The sequence below is a fragment of the Phocoena sinus genome, chromosome 3, assembly GCF_008692025.1.
Source record: "Phocoena sinus isolate mPhoSin1 chromosome 3, mPhoSin1.pri, whole genome shotgun sequence".
Classification (NCBI taxonomy): domain Eukaryota; kingdom Metazoa; phylum Chordata; class Mammalia; order Artiodactyla; family Phocoenidae; genus Phocoena; species Phocoena sinus.
The window spans coordinates 37,345,615-37,364,565 of NC_045765.1; the positions used below are offsets into that span (position 1 = coordinate 37,345,615).

An 18,951-nucleotide genomic window follows, 5' to 3' on the forward strand; every position below is an offset into this window, starting at 1 on the left:
TTCCCTCCTTCCCTGATCTCTCTCTTTCTTGACAGGTGGCAGAGGCCGAAGTTGGGGGAAGGTTTGTTCAAGCCCCCCATTTTAACAGAAAGAATGAGGAAGAGAGAAACCCTACACCAGATAACTAATCAGAGACGTTGTTTTTGCTTTGGTAGTTACTCTAACGAAAAAACTATTTGGTGGGGCGGTGATGAGGGGGTGGGGATTTATTCCGAGCAAATTTTAAAACGCAGCCTGGCACAGCTCCAGTGCGAGCATTCGTTAGGTAAACGGTGGTTTACCTATCCCGCGGGATGCTCCAGAGAAGTGAGCATGTGAGGACAGTGCCTAACTCCGGCGGTCTCCAGGCTAGCCGCGGAGCGAGAGGGGTTTCAGTGGCTTGACTAGGGGCAGAGCCCGGGTCCCCCACTCCCTGGGGGTCCACAGCGCCTTGCTTGCCGGAGCCCAGGGTCCACCCCTCCCTCCCAGCGTGGGGGCAGTGCCGTCCGCGAGCTCCCAGCGCCGATCTACACACCCATTTTTCCAACCCACCACCCCCTCCTCAAAGCGAAGAGGTGGGCACCTGGCATGCGCGTCCTGCTTTTTCTGCCCGGGCTCTCCCGTCTCCTCCACTTTTGCCCCCGACGTCCCAGAACAGCGGAGCAGGACACGGCCCTGGGAGGGCGCAGCCTGTGCGCCTTGAGCGCGCTCAGGGCGCGGCGAGGATGCTTAACAGACTGCAATGGCCGGGACGCAGACCCCAGCTCAAATCCCTGAGAAGAATATCCTCCTCCCCTTCCTTCTGTCTCCCTTCTCCTGCCCGGCTCTGCCCAGCTCAGCCCCGCTCCTCTCCAGCTCGGACACGGGTACTAAGCGATCCTTCGCGCGCCACTTTGCGAGGAACTTTGGCCGGCTCCCCTGCGCCACCCGGAGAGGGATGTTAATGAGGGAGCGTGGCCCTGTGCTGAGAGCCAGTAGGCTCCTGCGCCGCGATTGGCTGAGACGAGGCGGAAGGATGACGTTATGCAAATGAAGGGGCGGGTCATTGACGCGCGGGCCCCGCCTCCTCCCTTTGGGGTTAGTGTGCTTGTGTTTAGCTCTGGGGAGAGTCAAACTGGATTCCATAGGGAAAGCCTGCAAATCACTTCTATTTTAGCAAGGAGAAAACAGAATCTCCATTCAGCAGGGTCCACCTCTCTCTCTTTCTCCCTCTCCTCTCCTCTCCTTTCCTCTCTGTCTTTCCCTACCCGCCCTCCCCCTTTCCCCACCCCACTCTCCCTCTCTGGTGTATCTGTCTATGGCAACCAGCGTCCTCCTCATCTATACGCACTGAAAGGAAAGAAACATCTTTGGTTGGGAGAGAAGGAGGAAAAAAAAAGAGAGAGAGAGAGAGAGAGAGAGGGGAAAAACTTGCCTGGTTGTGGAAAATGACACTTGAAGTAGCAAAGCCGGCAGCGCGAGTTGAGTCTATTGTTTCTTAAATTGCCATCAGGGTTTTTTTTTTTTTTTCTTCCTGCTTTTCAAGTGAACGGTACCTCTACAAAAGGAAACTCCAGCCCCTCCTGTCCTCCACCGGCCTGTGATCATTAAAAAAAAAAAAAAAAAAAAAGAAAAAAAAAAGAAAAAAAAGCACCCAAACCAAAAATTAACCAACCAAACAACCCCCAACAGCCAAGCATACATCTCTATTTTTTTAATTTTGGTCTTTTTGTTGGATTTTCCCTTCCTTTTTTCTCTCCTTTTTTTTTTTTTTTTTTCCTTCGGGTTATCGCTCAGTTTTGAGCGAAGGTTTACATTTTTAAAAAATTTGCTTTCCAGCCCGTCTTGATCTTCTAGCGCGAGTTCAACAACTCAAAAAAAAAAATCTCTGGCTGGCGTTTCTTTCCTTTTTTTTTTTCAAATTTTCAAGGGGGAGGAGATTTTCCACAAGAAAAGGTTGTTTTCATGTTTGGGATTCAGGAAAGCATCCAACGGAGTGGAAGCAGCATGAAGGAAGAGCCGCTGGGCAGCGGCATGAACGCGGTGCGGACGTGGATGCAGGGCGCCGGGGTGCTGGACGCCAACACGGCGGCGCAGAGGTGAGTACCGCTCGGGGACCGCGGCCGGGGAGGCAAGCCGCGAGCAGCAGAGCCGGGAGGTGGTAGCGGAAGCCGCCGCCGCGGGGCCGGGCCGCGCTCTTGCGTCTGCCGCTCGGCTCTGCTCGTCTCCGGGGCTCCGCTCTCCCCGGCCGCTCTGTCTTGGTTGCCTGCGGCCGCAGAGCCAGGAGCTGCCTGCGAGGAGCCCGCGCTTTACCGGCACTTTTCCCTGCCTGGTCTGTGACTGTTTTCATTTTGTTTTAAGCCTGAAGAGGCGTCTCACCAGTATGATGTTGGATATCTGTGTTTTTCTGTGATTGCTGTTTCTTTTCAGGCCGCCTGTCTTTTTTTTCTTTCCTTCCTTTTCCTTTCCTATTTTTTTCTTTCCTTTCTTTTTCTTTCTTTCTTTCTTCTTTCTTTTCTTTGCCTTTTCTTCTCTCTTTCCTTCCTCCTTTTCTCTCCTTCGTTCTTCCTTTCCTTCCTCCTTTTTCTTTCTTTTCTTCCCCCCCTTTAAAAAACTTTCCTTCTCCTTCCTTTCCTCCCTTTCTTCCTCCCTTTTTCTTCCTTACTCCTTTTCCTTCCTTTCTTTCTCCTTTCTTTACTTCCTTTCTTTCCCCCTTTCTTTTCCTTCCCTCTTCCTTCTTTCCTTCCTCTTCTTTCTTCACTTTCTTCCTCTTTCCTCCCTCTTCTTTCTTCACTCTTTCTTCCCCTTTCCTCTTTTTCCTTCTCTTAACTCCATTTCTCTCCCCTTTTATCTTTCAATTTCCCCCTAGAATCATCTCTTATTTCTCCTCTCTGGTTCTCCCTCCCTCTCCCTTTAGCTTTCAGTTTTTCTTGGTCCACCCGAAGAACAGCAACTCCTAACTTTAATTCTGATGTCCCTTCAAAGTCTTCCCCACCATCTATGACCATGGCCTCTTCTAGCCCCTCTGCCACTCTCAGCTTCTGCATGCTAGGCTGTATGGCCTAGAGGCACTGCTTTTGGAGATTGACCTGGGGGAACTTTCCTGGGCACCCTCAGTACCCATTCTGGGGACTCCTGGTCCCAAGTGAGAAATGGTTCCCCCCCCTTTTTTTTAGGCCACCAGCTGGGCTTGGGGGAATGGGCGATCTGTGGCTCCATGCTCTCTCCGGCCCAGAGAGGGTGGAAGGGGAAGAATGAAGATGACTAATTACATCATCCTCATCTTCTCCGGGCTGGGGACAAGTGTCCACAACACTGTTCCCATCCCCGATGATAATAAGGATGGGGGTGGTTGGCGGTAAAAGTGAGTTGGGTAACTGGGCTAGAAGCGAAAGTGTGTGTGTGTGTGTGTGTGTGGCGCGTGCGTGTGTGTGCGCGCGCCCTTGTGTCGGGCAGGTCGGGCTGTCAGTGGCCGCCCTGCGCCCCTGGCGCCCCAGGCTCCAGCCCCCGGGAGGGCGCGCTCAACCGTCAGCCCTTATCCATAGGATTTCTGGAAAGGGTGTGAGGATTTCTGCGGAGCAGCGAAACTTTGTCAGGACAGGTCTTTTAAAAAAAAACACCCAATTCCCTTTCCCACAGCGACCACTCCTGACTGCTCTGAGTTCCACCCGCAGATCCTTTTTCTCCACATGCTTTATTTGTGGGGGTGGGGACAGACAGCTTCCCGAGGCCGGGCACCCGCGGCTGGCCGGGGGCGGGGAGGGGGCGGCACATGAGGTTTCCCGGAGGATGGCTGCTGCAGCGAGGAGCTGAGCATGTTCCCCATCCATTCTCACCTGCCCACGGGAGATTCGAGGGAGTGGCGAGAACCAACTCCCATGCCCACCCTCCCTTTAAGTTGTAAACGACCGGCTTTATTCCACGATCGCGCTTCACCTCATCCACCGCTACTTTTCTTCCTCCCCACGCAGCGCGCGACTGGTCGGAGTAAACGCGTACAGCGTTTTATCTCTTGCGCAAAACCCAAACAAAACTTTCACACCTCTTCGTCAAGTTCGGGGGGCGCGCAGGTCCTCGGCGGGGAGGACTGGGCAGGCGAGAGCACGCATGTCCCGTCGCCGGGTGGGCCCGGGGCGCCTGAGGGGGCGTGTAGGGCGCCCACAGGGCGTCTTGGGGGGCAGAGAAGGTGTTTGAGAGTTCGCGCGTGTGTAAGAGGTGACAAGGGGTCGCGGTTGTTGTCCCGCTTAGCCGTCTAACTCTGCGTCTTTGGCCGCAGCGGGGTGGGTCTGGCCCGGGCTCACTTTGAGAAGCAGCCACCTTCCAATCTGCGGAAATCCAACTTCTTCCACTTCGTCCTGGCCCTCTACGACAGACAGGGCCAGCCCGTGGAGATCGAGAGGACAGCCTTTGTGGGGTTCGTGGAGAAGGAAAAAGTAAGTTGGGCGCAGCGCCGCTGCCCCTCGCCCCCAGCCGGGGAGAAGGCTCAGGCGCTTCGGGAGGCGAGCTCCTCGCGAGTGCAAAGCATCCATAACACACTCCCGCGCGGGGTCCCCCAAGCCACTTCCCGTTCTGGGCGAACCCGGACTCCTAGTTCCTGAGGTTCTGCTCCAAAAAAGCTCGTGCTGAGTCCCCAGAGATGGAGAGAGGCGAGCCCGGCTTCGCACTCCAGAGTCAAGGGCGCTGGGGATGAGCCCGCCCTCGACCGCGCGACCACGCGTGGCTCCTGCCTCTGCTGGCCCAATCTCGAGCCCCCAGGCCCTAGGAACGGGATCTCCCGTGCGAGCCCCACGGAATTTTTTAGAAACTTAGAGGGAGCAGTAAGGGTCGGGAGGGCGGCAGAGGGATCACAGTTGGCCACAATTTCTGCTGCTCCCGGGCCTGTCCGGCTCCCAGGCCAGGGGTCCCTGCTTGGGGAAAGTTGCCTCGAAGTCTGTCCACTAGCTCACGCCGACCTCTCTCCTGCGTCTCTTGTGTCTTTGCGTCCTGCTGCAACCCAGGAAGCCAACAGCGAAAAGACCAATAACGGGATTCACTACCGGCTCCAGCTCCTCTACAGCAATGGTGAGGCTCCCGTCGGGTCTGCGCCGGCACCCCGGGGCTCCGGGTGAGGGTAGGGGGCGCGGGGAGCTTCAGGTGGACGAGAACCCTGAGCAAAGCTCAGTTATCCGCCATCCTCGGGGTAAAACGGCCTCTCCTAAGTTTCGCCTGAAGAGGTTTCATCTGAGGAGGCCCTGAGTGGCTCGAGGGCGGCGGCATTAGCGGACGCGTACCTGGGTCCAGGTGTGGCGCCTTGGCCCCGCTGGGCTGCTTTCTTTCTTCTTCCCCTTCCTAAGGCCGGGTTACTCCGCTTAGCATAGACTTCATGCCCAGGTCCCTTGCGTTCAGCGGGCTAGAGCGGTCAGGGCCTTGGTGGCTCCCGGAGAGCACGCAGAGGGACTCCAGCCGTGGGAAGGGAGAGAACCCGGGGTGGGGGGGACGGGGGCGGGAATCCGCCCGCCCGATTCCCAACTGCTGTGCTTGGTGGCGGGGCTGCCTTCCAAACTCTCTCGGGCTGGACTAGAGGCCCTCGTCCGGGAACTGGGGAAGTGGGTCCTGGCTGTGCTTCTCCAGGACAGTCGGCCTTCCATCAGCCTCGGAGCCCCATTCTTTGTTTGTTTGTTTGTTTCCTGCAGATCCTCTCTCACTTAATTCTCCTTCGTTCCCCTATCCCCCGCCCCTCCCCCAGGAATGAGGACGCAGCGGGATTTCTACGTTCGCCTCATTGACTCCATGACAAAACAAGTGAGTTTCTTAAATTCGCGCCGCGGGGGTGACTCTACGGCCCTGAAATTTGGGAGAGTCAAGAAGCCGGCTACTCCTTAGCGGGAGGGCTGGGACTCGAACTCTCAATGCCAGGGCGGACCGCGCTCTCAGCGCAGCCTTCCAAATGCCCAAAAGCACGTTGACTCGCCGCGTGGAGGAGATGGCTCGACGGCTCCTTCTTTATAAGGGAAATTCAGACCTTGTGATTTAAGACTACGCGGGGTGCTGCGTGGGGAGAATATGGGCTGAACTTCCTTTGACCCAGCCGGGGAGCCCCAGGGGGCTCAAAGGTGCCCAGAGACCCTCGTGCAGATCGGGCTGAACTTGTGAAACCCAAACCATCAGGGCCTCCCCCGGGAGGCAGAGGTAGAGGAAGCGGGTGAGGGGCAAAGGCAGCTTCCCCAGAAACGGTGAGATGGTCTGAGAGCGCACTTGACCCACTCTACACATTTTTTAAAAAAGAGATGGTGGTGGTGGTAGTGTTGGAAGACGGAGCGACAATTGTTCGAAGATATTTTGCAAAAATCCTCCTGGCTTTTGCCTCCACGTTTGGCAAGAAGCCAGGCAGCATGAGTGAGCTTGTGGTCTTAAAGGTACATAGACGGCGTTTTCTTACGTTCCCACCATGCGGGTGCCAAGCAGTATACATTAAGGTTGAGTTATGGTTCAAAAGATACAATTATGAGCCGAGTCAGAAAAGAGGTCTGACGTTTTTACGAGGGGCAGGGACATTTTTTCTTTTTAATTTTAAGAAAAAGTTTAAGAATTAAATATCTGGTTAGGTAGTTGGAGGATTTTGTGACAAAAAAGAAGACAGTTTTATTGGGTGGGAGAAAGAAATCAGAACAAAGAAAAGTTACCCATTGTGTACTGACCACCAGTTTAGTGAGAGGGTTAAAACTGGTTTGCGTGATTGCGATTTTAAAACATTCCCTTTAAAATAAGGGGTTGTAGTTTTCATAGATACTGGCTTGGAAGGTTTCAAATTAGAGAATACATGCATACTTAAAAAATGTTTTTAGATACCCATGACTTAAATATGTTGTACAAAATGCACGTTAATAAGCTGTTGGGAGTTTTAAAATCTGCTCAGCAAGAACCAATTTAATAACAGCTAATTGTAATTATTACCTTCATATTTCATTGTGAACCAAGTGAAAAAGCATGAGGGTATGACATGTATTTTTTAAAATGATAAATATCTCTTGAAATCTATTTCAAGTTATTAGCCTAGAATATTTGACTTTCTTGAAGATCTGTTTTATTTCTTAGTTGATAGTTCAGAGTAAACGCACATTTATGCTTTTACTATTGGTATTATTATTGTTTTTTATTATTATTACTATACTGGTTTTGATCATTACATAGGATAATTCCCTTTGATTTGGACGCTCTGCATTTTGTTAAATTTTTTTTCCTGCCAAGCAAAAAATGCACAAGCCTGATTTCAGTAACTTTTAAAAAAAATGATATCAAAACAAAAATGTCTTAAGTGGAATTTTGTTGTTAAAAAATTGTCTTTGATACCCTGGGTATCTTTTCCTGCCATTCCCATCAGAGGAAAGAAAAGATGGGAGGGGGAGAGGGAAAGTATGATTTCTAATACATATTCTTTATGTACTTATTAGAGTTTATTTTTTAAAGAATAAAAACTCCCCACAAACCAGTATGTAAGACCTGTCTGCCTGTGAAGCATTGGCCACTTAAATATTAAATTATCGGCAACTCTATGAAGTGAACAGTTGTAAGGAGCACAAAATTAGGACATGTTTGATTTTAGGCCCCTTAAACCAAAAGTGCCACAAGAATTGATCTTCCCATTATGAGATGAACTGACTTTACACACTCTTCTAAGTTGGAAGAATAATCTTGATTTTTATAAAGCAATACATCTAATATCATTTTACTAACAAGGTCATAGAGCTTAAGAAAAACTTTGGCTAGGGCATTCTTTGACTGCTTGGTGTCATAAATTCTATCGGTGGTGGGGGTGGGAGTGGGACCAGAGTAAGATATAGTGTAGTAATAGCAGGTATAAGAGAGTTACTTGCCATACTGTGACATCTCACTGAAAGTTAAAATTATAAATGTAGGCAATTATATATTTTGGTGGGGAGTGACCTGAAAAAAAGGCTTAGTAATTATCTGAATTTAGTCCAAAAATATCAAGAAAAAAGATTTTTCCAGGCATACCTGTTTGCTTTCATAATAGTTGTCTAATGCCTTCTCTGTAGCTTTTACTTTGAAAGGCAATCCCTGCCCGTTATCCGGTTGCTTTTTCCTTGATTATGTGCTGTAAGAGTTTGGGAAGTAGGTTAGCTTCTTGTGTACACAGCTAATACAATAGTCTTCAAAAAGCAGATCAGCGTGAAGAGCATGACTTTCCTTAGCTGTGACATAATTATTACGTTTTAGCTTTGATGAGTAAAACAGTGCATTCTCATCTAGCTTGAAATTATTCTGTGATAATTAAATGCCAAGTCTGATTTTTAAGTTTCTTAAATTTTTTATTTTAGTTAAGTGTGCAGTGACCCCTTCAATCAGAAGTAAGTCCTGATGTAAGGTGACCAATTAAACGCTTACTTCTTTTTCCCCCTGTGAAATTATTCCAGGTAGATGGACTCAGGATTTTGATATTTAGAGTGCTGAATGGAATAATTACAGTGACTGATAAGTTCTAGTAACATCATAAGTTTCAGTGGGAGTATCTAAGCGTAGTTCAAGTGTCTTCTCTTAGCTGCTTATTTATCGTAACATTTTTCACGTCAGAGATACAGCTTTATGTATGTGATGTCATATCTTTGACTCCGAAGTTGGGGTTAAAACTTGAAGGGAATCTTTGGCAAGCAAAATTCAAAACTAGCTGTGCACTTTATATTTTCATAGAATGTTCATGATCTTGAGTGGAGTTAGCAGCATTGAGATCAAACAGAAATGTGCTCAATCAACCAAGATGTATTGGTATGACACAGTATTTCACACCTTTTCAAAGTGTCTCATTACATTATTTGGGGTAATGACTCTTAATTTTGGACTCTACCAGGAAAGGGAAAGCTTTATTAGAAGTGAATGTGTAAGGGTCTGAGCCCTCTTATCCCTATGCTTTTCTTATAAAACACTAAGGATATAATTATATTTAAAATATTTGTCCACCAGCTAGAAAATAAGAAGCTTGCTTTTGGGAAGGGTTTTGCAAAACCAAGTTTAGCTGGACTAAAAATAGGGTGTTTTTTTTTTTTTTTTGTCATTGCTGTTTTTGGTATTCCATTAGTGAGCATGCAGAAAGGCCTGTAGGATCCAGAAGTTTATGGCTGTTGCATCCAGAAATGGTATCTACTGCAGAAACTCAAATGAACTCAGTGGGAGAGGTCTGAGTTTTAATGTGCCTCAGTTCAGATTTTCCTGTAGTATTTGAGATATAATTACATTCTGTGATTGCTTCAGTGAGTTATCTTTAAATCGTTTTTAAAAAAAAAAAAAACCATTAACTTATCTGCCCTCTTACCAGCTTGCTTTGAAAAAAGGGACATTTTTATAATTCAAAGAAAGAGTACCAAATTCCATAAAGTTATCAAAAACAAAACATTCCCTGCCCCCAAACCAAAGCTCTTTTTTGGAAAGGGAAAAATAATAGTCACATAATCTTTGTGTGTATGGATTTGAAGGTAGGTGATATGGTGAGGGGACCCCTAAAAAGTCCCAGGGCAGTGGGAAGTCTAAGGTACAATAATCAGAACTGCTGTCATAGTTCTCTTTCCAGCTAATCTTTATATATTTGTTTTGATATTCCCGGTATTTCAAGTTATTGATGCAAGTGCATTTTTTCCTATTGATTGTTTCATCATATCCTGCCACAGCTACGTAGACTTGATTAACAACCCTTCCTGTTCATGGTTCTTCATTGGTAGATAAACACATTTTCAGTGTATCAATAAGTTCCTAAGGAATTCAACTAGGCCAGCAGAGAGGTTCTTTCATATATTTGGGGAAACAAACAAGCAATGACAGGGCAAGTTTATAGTTAGGAGCCATATTTTAGCAGCTTTCTCTCTTCTTTGGTAACATGTCAAAAATGCAGGTGATTTGAATTTCCTTGCACATAGAGGAATGAAGAAGTTTGGGATTTTTATGCATGATCAGGACCTGTGTTTGGGAAAATGTAAACTCATCACAGTGGAAAATGTGTTGTTTGGAGTCTGGGGGTGAAAACAAAGCTGATGGTTTTGGAGAGATTGCCGGAGCCAGATGGCCTAGTACTTTCCCAGTCTGGCGGTCCAACTGCTCCCTCCTGGATAATATACAGCCATTTGTTCGGGGATATTTACGCTAGAGCTGTTTCCATGTGAATGTTTGAACAGCATTAAAAATGAACGTATTAGTAGTGATACATTTATCGAACTTGTATGACTACACGGATAGTCTGTTCTTGTGTCTTTACTTATATTGCTGAGAGGAATGAAGGAGGGTCTGGATGTTGGTGAATTGTTTATATAGTTGTTGAGCAAGAATGATTTGGTCTTAGTTATTAAAATATGTAAGCATTTGGAAACTAATTGAGGTAATGGTAGCACCTACCTGGAAGCTCAGTTGTGAAAATTAAATGAATTCATACATGGAAAATGCTTAGAACAGTGACTAGCATACATTAAGTGCTTAATAAATTAGCTGCTTTTATTATTATTACTATTATTACCCCATTGAGTTGACAAAGCCAGTTGTATCTACTAATATAGATGTAAATGTAGTCATCGTATGAGTGAAATATCTTTTATTACTGCTAGAAAGAGAAATATTGCATGATATTGTTAGAATGATTCAGTTTTTATCTTGGTGTTTGAATAATATGAGAGATTTTATTTCTTTGAGACACAAAAGATGCATTCTGAAGCTAACTGCTTTTGGTACACTTTCTCTTTTTATTCAGGGCTGTGATGTAACTGAACAGCATACTGAATATGATATCATTCCTATGCAACTTTCCTAATTCAGTTCTGCAAACAGGCCTGCTTAGCTGCTGAGCTTAAATTACATCTTTGTAATTTGTTCACCAGTAGCTAAGCTGCTAATTGAAGCAAAATAATTTTTTATTTCACTATTAATTTTGGATTGCTGTTTGACACAATTGTTTATGAAACGTCACATTTGTAGTGTTTTCTTTGGCACAGCTTAATTTTTAACTAAGGCTCCCTCACCTACTGGAAATTTCTCGAACCGCATTAGCTAACACTTTTTTTTTTTTTTAATGACAAGAAGTGGAACTTGGTGGTCGAAAGTAATGATTAATATTACAAAATGTTGATAATGTAGGTGTTCATATTTTTTTTATTAGTTTTGATTCTTGATAATTTGCTGCCAAAGTCGTGTTGACAGTCTGTATTTATAGGACACTTTACTTCTGGTTGAAGGAGATACTTTGTACATTCATGAATGTATTCTTTAAGGTGACAAATTAGGTTTAGCCTTTTATTTTGTATTTGGAAAAAAGAGTGATGTATTTTCAAGGTTACTGTTTTGATTTAAATGGAAAATTAGGAGTTTTTGTTAGTTATAGGTAACCTATCTACCTGTCTTCCTTCCTTCCTTCCTTCCTCCCTTCTTCCCTCCCTTTCTTCCTTCCTTCCTTTCTTTCCTTCTTTTTCTTTCTTTCTTTCTTTCTGTCTTTTTTCTTTCTTTCTTTTTTTCTTTCTTTCTTTTTTTCTTTCTTTCTTTCCTTTCATTATCTTTTTCTGTCTTTCTAAATTAATGATGACAAGTCTCCGATTGTTGGTTTGTAAACCAAGAAAGACTCCTAATGAAAACATTTTGTTCCTAAAAACCTTTCACATTTTAATGAACCAAAGTCAAAAGTATTCTCCTTGCTCACTTTATTTTTGCATGGAACACAAAGAGTTAAAATTATTAGAAAAGTAAACAAAGAAAACTGTGCTCAATTCTCTGTATTTCTTTTGGCATCCCATTGAAGTGTGATCCCTGTGTAAGTTCACCATCTATTTTTTGTTTTACTGTGTGGTCTTTATCCATAGTAAGTTTCAATTAACTTTTAAGACCCAGTGATATTTTAGAAAAGTGGAGATGAACCACAATTCACAAGATGCTTTCTAAAACAGTGGCAACAGAGGCAGATTTTTTCTATTGATTGATTTCTTTTCAAAGTTGGTATAGGTTAATGTGTAATTGGGCATTTGAAACTGATGGCATTTCATCCTCTCACAGCAAACCTTCTGGCACTGTTGTGTAAGGATGTGAAAGTTTAACAATTCCTATTTTTTCCTTCATTTTTGTTATTATAAAAAATTATTCTTGAAAAAAACCTCAATCAGAAAGTCAACAGAGTATTAACAATAATTGTGATATTTTCATTATGCTCATTAGAGGAGAACGTTAAGAAAAGGGAGGCTAGTATATCAGAAGAATCAACCTGCTCCAAATATGTCAAATTTTGACAACTTGTTTATCAATTTCACTAGGTTTTTAAAGTTGAGATGAAGTTTGTGCTGTTTATTCTTTTACTTTTTTTCCTGTACAAGCATTCCTGCCACCTTAAGGGATTTATTTGCATTGGCAGGATTAATGTAAACATCGTTTTCTATTTTATTGTATTTTGTTGTTGTTTTTGTTGTTTCTTAGGTTAAAACCTCAACTTGCTTCACCATCAAATCATTTATTTAAATAATGTATTTGATATGCTTTCTCTCCCGCTCCCGCCCATCTCTGTAACAGGCCTCCCATCCTTACTGCTGATGAACACACTGGTTTCTTTAAACCACTGTTGTTTTTGTCACTCTCACAGCAGACTACCTTCCTCCCAGTGAGCAGATGCATGACTTACTATGGAGGATGAAGATAAGCCTTCTTCTTGGTGTTCCATTGTCTAGGTCCTAGACCAGCTGTCTATTAAAATGGTTTCACTTAAAGTAGTCAGTGCTGTTTATATGCTTCTGTGATCTCCCAACTGATCCGGCCTCAATGAGCTTCACTCACACCGCACAGAGGCACATATTTAAATTGGGAAAAGAAGCAGAAACTTCTCCCTAAGCTGGTGTTAGAGAAGCCCTTTCCTTTTAGGCTCGAAGTCTGGGTTTGCTGAACTGTGAACCAGTCTTGACGTGTGTACTAAATGTACATGGTAGAGATTTGATATGTGTGAAAGCTGGAGGGAGAACTTGTAGGCATTTTTTAAAAGTCTGTTTTATTGTTGACACTCTACATTGAAGACGTTCATCAAAATAGATTTATCCTGTTTTCCTATGTTGGATCTCATCAGAATGTCGATTTCTTGGACCATACTTTTATATAATAGTGTGGTGTGTGTGTGTGTGGTGCGTGTGGTGTGTGTGTGTGTGCGTGTGTGTGCATGTATGTGTTTTAACAAGCTTTTTCAGTAACAAAAACTGCTTAGGCAAGGTTGGAGGTGGAGCTGCCTTTGACAGAGTTTCACTGTGTAGCTAACGTTATTACACTGAGGTTCTAGATTACTCTATTTCCTGAATTTTAGTTCTACTCCTTAGGAGAGGGAGAAGACTCTGTTTCACTTGTTTTTATTTCAGAAGTCACAGAAGCAGCAAGCACTTCTTTATCTGTGTTTATGTGCTGAAAAGTATTGTTCTGCTGAGGCCCCAAGGAAAGGGACAGAAGAAACTTCATGCTTCCTTCCGTCCCCAGAGTTTAACTATTTCTGAGCAAATCCAGACTCATGCTTTCATTTTTCTATGCTTGATGTAGAGAAGATTCTCCATTTTGACTCTGCTGCCAGAAGCGAAGTGGCAGGTTGACATTTGGTAGAGATGTATTACGGAGGCCATGGGCCTTCAACAAATGATGTCCAGTCACCAAAGACAAAAACATGGGATGCCTGGGAGACCATAGGTCATCTACTGTTTGGGGGGGCGTCAACATATTTTCACTGCAATATATCTTTAATTGAGTATCATCATGGGCCCACTGATTTCAGTGGAACCAGCAGCCTCAGTAAAAAATAATATTGGTATTATCTAGAAAGAGTCAAAATGAGAAGGTCTGATGTAATTGATACTCCTTTCTCCTCCCAAAACCAATTTTTTTTTAAACAGGAAGGAAAACCCCATTAATACCTATGAATTTTATTCACCAAGTTATTTGTATTAGTTTAGCATGACAGAAAACTAAAGTTGAAACAGGTTTTCAGGGATATTAAGAGAACACACAAAACATGTAGTGATAATAGGATCTCTCAGAAATGCATAATAGAATTTTTAGCACCATGTATGAGATCTAATCAGTTATTTATAGTGTCTCTGATTTTTTAAAGCAGTGATTGTAGTAAATAAAGCAGACAGATATAAGTTTTGGTTTTTAAAACATTTTCAATTTACTTAATGCATTTTCTCGAGTAAAGCAACTTCCTGGGTATTTACAAGGTCTTTTAAGATTGCAGGAATGCATCATCAGTGCATGCTAAAACTAATGGGTGAAAATTTAAGTCATAATATGATGTTAACATAATCTAGATGATTTCCCCAGAAGATAGTTATGAATTACTTAAAGTGAAGTAGTAACTTTATAGTACACAAATCTGGCTGTGCTCTCTGATGGGTGGCAGGCACCCCCTTAACCAAATGGTCAGAGTTTACTGGCATTAGTGGAACGAGTTGACAGTGTGATGTGATACAGGGAGAAGAACTCAGCGTCATGGCTGTGGTATTCTGGCCCTGAATTACATAACTTTAGTCTAAGTCTGAGGAAACATTAGACAAACCCAAATTGAGGATGTTCTACAAAATATCTGGCCTATATTCTTCAAAAATGTTAATGTCATGAAATACAAAGACCCAGGAATATTCCTTATTGAAGGAGATATGACAACTGAATGCAGTGATTGGTATTGGTTTTGTTGTTGTTGTTTGCTATAAAGGACATTATTGGGTATTTGGTGAACCTCAGATGTTTAGATTAGATTATTGTATTGTATCAATGTTAATTTTGTGATTCAGATAATTGTGCTATGGTTATGTAAGATAATTCCTTGTTTTAAGGAAATACATACTGAAGTATTTAGGGCATGTCTGCAGTTAACTAATAAATGGTTCAGGAAAAGAAAATAGAGAAAGAAGAAGAATAAAGCAAATTTACTAAAATGTAAACACTTGAGGCATCTGGGAAAGAGTATCTTGGAATTCTTTATATATCCTTACAACTTTTCTGTACATCTAAAATTATGGCAAAATAAAACATTAAAAAATATAGGGTTGGGCTTCCCTGGTGGCGCAGTGGTTGAGAGTCCGCCTGCCGATGCAGGGGACACGGGTTCGTGCCCCGTTCCGGGAAGATCCCACATGCCGCGGAGCGGCTGCGCCCGTGCGCCATGGCCACTGAGCCTGCGCGTCCGGAGCCTGTGCTCCGCAACGGGAGAGGCCACAGCAGTGAGAGGCCCGCGTAAGGGGAAAAAGAAAAAAAAAAATGTAGGGTTATAACAGGCTAACCATATAAATGCGTCTGATGGGCCAATGGTAGAAAATGTTTTCTCCTTATGCAGGTACTTTTTTTTTTTTTTTTTTTTTTTGCGTACGCGGGCCTCTCACTGCCGTGGCCTCTCCCGTTGCGGAGCACAGGCTCCGGACGCGCAGGCTCAGCGGCCATGGCGCACGGGCGCAGCCGCTCCGCGGCGTGTGGGATCTTCCCGGAACGGGGCACGAACCCGTGTCCCCTGCATCGGCAGGCGGACTCTCAACCACTGCGCCACCAGGGAAGCCCATGCAGGTACTTTTTGTCATTTTTAAATTTGTTGCAATTTTTGTTTTGTAATGGAGTTAGGTAACAAAGTCAGAGCCTGCTTTGAAGGTCTGCACGCATAGTGTTATAAGCTATCCTCCATCATTTACAGTTCTAAAAGTCTCAGGTTCATAAACAAGCACATTCTAGCCAACTATAAGTTAGTTACTGCAGTTTCTGTGTATCATAAAAAAGGATAGTCTCTGGTTAACTTAAGTAGTTCCATCACCAAGAAATTGAGAGTTATCTGAATGTGTGAAAGTAATTTTGTTAACAATTTGAAGCTGTGTTATATTAGTACTATGCAGTGCTACATTGTTAAGTTAGTTAAAATGTATCCCCATGCAGAGCACTGCTCTATCCATAGCTGTGAGCTTTTCTTTGGCCCAGGTGTTAACATGTAGATCTTCCAGTAAGCAGAGGTCTCAAGGAAACTGCCTGGTGACCTTAAGGAAAATGTTTGTACACATATTACTAAAAACAGACAAAAACATCTTGGCTGGTGAGGTGGCTTGGGACTCCAAATTTTGAGAGTCAGATGTAATTCTTCTTAGTTGAGGGAGATAACTATGGCTTAGCTCCTCCTGGCCCAACCCTGCCTGTCCCCCTGCATATGCGGGCGAGTATTACTGTTTGGGTCGTTATACACCCCAGAGAGCACATGTTTTCAACCTGTAGGCAGGAAGGATTTCCCCTGATGGGTGAATCATCTCAAGACAGTGAATGGACTCATTAACCATACCCTCACTTGTTTTCTACTACTTACCTCTAGAATATTACATGTTGGAGTTGGAAGTAGTAAAATGAGGCGACAAATATGAATCATTTAAAAATAAAATCCATGTGCTTTTCTATATTTTAAGTCACTAGTATCTCAATCTGCTAAGCCTTCTGGGTTTTTCCTTCCCCATTGATTAGATTTATTTTTATTCTGAATTGAAGAGAGAATTGTGGTTGTCTTGACGACAGAAGCCCATCTCATACAAGGATCCAAAGATGTGCGTTATAATAAGGAGGTTGATGGGACAGAGAGGAACATATCCCCTTCCACTCAATTTGGGTTGATCCTTAACAACTGTCTTAAAACAATCAGCCCAGTGAGGCCTTTGGCTCTGAAAGCTAATTGGCCTTGCGGCAGTGGTGAATGGTCAAGAACCTGACTGTGGTAGTTTGTCCTCTGCTACTTGGTTCCATTCTTAGCTCAAATCGTGCCTTTGTTTACAGGCCATAGTGTATGAAGGCCAAGACAAGAACCCAGAAATGTGCCGAGTCTTGCTCACACACGAAATCATGTGCAGGTAAGAAATACCTTTTTCTTTCCCTTTAATTAACAAAGAGAAGATGAATTTGTATCTCAAATCTAGGTGAATTCAGGTCTGTTTTTGGGTATATGTTTATCTTCTGTTAGACAGTCTAAAAACTGTTAGATGTGAGTATTTGGTAGTTAAGTGTCAGGCATCACAGTGGTTCTCAATTATTTATTAGATTTCATCCTAAAAGACATACGTTCCAATTTGATATTGCATTGTTAATGGGCACAAAGCAGTGCCCTCTCCTTTTTCCTTTCAATTGAGTAAAATACAGTATAACCCTTCTAGTGTTAATATATGTGCTCAACTGCATTGCTAGTAAAATAAGAGTTCTATTGAGGTCAGCAGAAACCTCTGTTTGGATAAGACTTGAAAGTTATAGTTCCCCTTTTTAATTCTTCCACTTAACAATGTGACCATCCATACAAAGGCATCATTCCTCCCCACACCAACCCAACATCTGATCTCTTAATCTTAGTTACCTTTTATATAACTATGACAATGTAGCTAACATTTCTTAAATGTAGCGAGCTTTTGGAAGGATGGCAAAGATGAGTCACTGAAAGGTATAAACATTCATGTTGTCCACAAATGAGTATCTTTATTTTTGTCTGAAGCTACGTTTGAAACCAGGCAAGCAGACCACATTCACTTCCATGGCCTCAGCCAACCCTCCACATGGGAGAGAGTAAACCAGAGAACAGCCTTGTAACTTGCAGTTTAGGATTCTAATTCTTCGTAAAATAACACTGGCACTTTGCTTCTGATATATTCTGAGTAATTGGATAAAGCATGACAATGACACTCTGCATCAGGGAAGGGCTACTAATTGCTTTGTTAGCCACGCAGGCTCTCCTGGCACAAAGCATGCTTGGCTCCTGACTGTTACTGACCAAACCATTTAGGAGTTTCAGCTGCTGCTTCGGCATGGGTGGGTTTATTTGCTGTCCACAGACTTGCGGGGAAAGCAATCTGAAAACTCTACAGGTGGAAATAAAATAGAAAAGAGATTAATGTGTTTCCTTAGTGAAGTCCCAAGTAGTAACTTCTTCTATATCTGTAATATGTATGTAAAAATTTCTTTTTCTCCCTTTTTAAAAAACATTCTGCTAATATATTATTCTAAAATATACAGGAGGTTCACAAGTTTTCACTTTAGTGATTTGTAAAACTTGTTAATTGTTCCGAAAACAGGTTGCTTCTCTCTAACTTTAAAGCAGCAACAAAATCCAAAAATATCGTCATGGATTTCTTAGAAGATATTATTAGGCAAAATTAGTGTTATACTGTATACAACAGTTGCACAGCTAAAGCTGAGCTGCGCTCTTCAGAATAAAATGAGTAAAATCATGAAACAAATGACCTCCTTCGTATTACTATTTTTCCAGCCATATTTCTATTTCGTCTTCCCACAATTAGCATGTTGTTAGAATGAATTTTCCGTATTCTGTTCCATGTGATTCCAGCAAACAGGAGACAGGAAGATGGATCTCAACCAACAGACCAACTAATATCTATAAATCATAGATTTGCATCTCATATCTGTACTTGTTTGGACTATGCTAGAAATTATTCTTAAAATACTTAAGATATATTATGCCTTTCACACACAAGCCTACACTCTGTTAATGCAATTTATATTTTTCTTGTTCTGGAAATTCATTGGTCCAAAGTACTTTATGATGCTGGTTGATGTGCTTTACTGCTGACGTTCTTTCTATATTTTAGAAACATAAAAATAGCAAAAAATAAAATTCTCAAGCCACTGAAGGCAAATGATGTTTGTACTGCATGGGTAAGAGGGAAGAGCCATATTCAAAATGTCATCCTGCTAATGTTACAGATGATGGTTTTCCTGGCTGCCTATAGATGTGTAAGGGGTACTGTTTGTTTACCAGGCCGCCATGACCCTATTACACAAGCCTGTCATCTATTGTGTGGCTAACAGTCTTTTAAATTGCAAATCTGATGCTCTTTAGGGGGCTTTAGGAAAAAAATTCTCACTTTCCACACCATCCTATTTCTCTTGATTTCTTGCCGGTTGTAAGTGGAAGTTGGGATGTGCTGAATTTGCACCAGGGGTGCAAATGCAGGCTCAATTATAAGCATAAAATTAGAGTCTGTTCACCATTAA

At 43.3% G+C, this 18,951-nt stretch overlaps 1 protein-coding gene across 6 annotated transcripts in view; it reads left to right on the top strand.

Annotated features, from left to right (window-relative positions):
* Nucleotides 1-1,282: 1,282 nt before the first annotated feature.
* EBF1 (EBF transcription factor 1) overlaps nt 1,283-18,951 on the top strand; it is a 395,639-nt gene continuing 377,970 nt past the window's right edge. For 5 of the 6 annotated variants that reach the window (XM_032628415.1, XM_032628417.1, XM_032628416.1 and 2 more), the window contains exons 1-5: nt 1,283-2,057; nt 4,235-4,391; nt 4,956-5,019; nt 5,684-5,739; nt 16,732-16,805. In XM_032628415.1, the coding sequence (XP_032484306.1) occupies nt 1,924-2,057; nt 4,235-4,391; nt 4,956-5,019; nt 5,684-5,739; nt 16,732-16,805 (485 nt within the window). In that variant the 5' untranslated portion in view covers nt 1,283-1,923. The remainder of the gene's footprint in view (nt 2,058-4,234; nt 4,392-4,955; nt 5,020-5,683; nt 5,740-16,731; nt 16,806-18,951) is intronic. The other variant, XM_032628420.1, reaches the window with a different exon arrangement.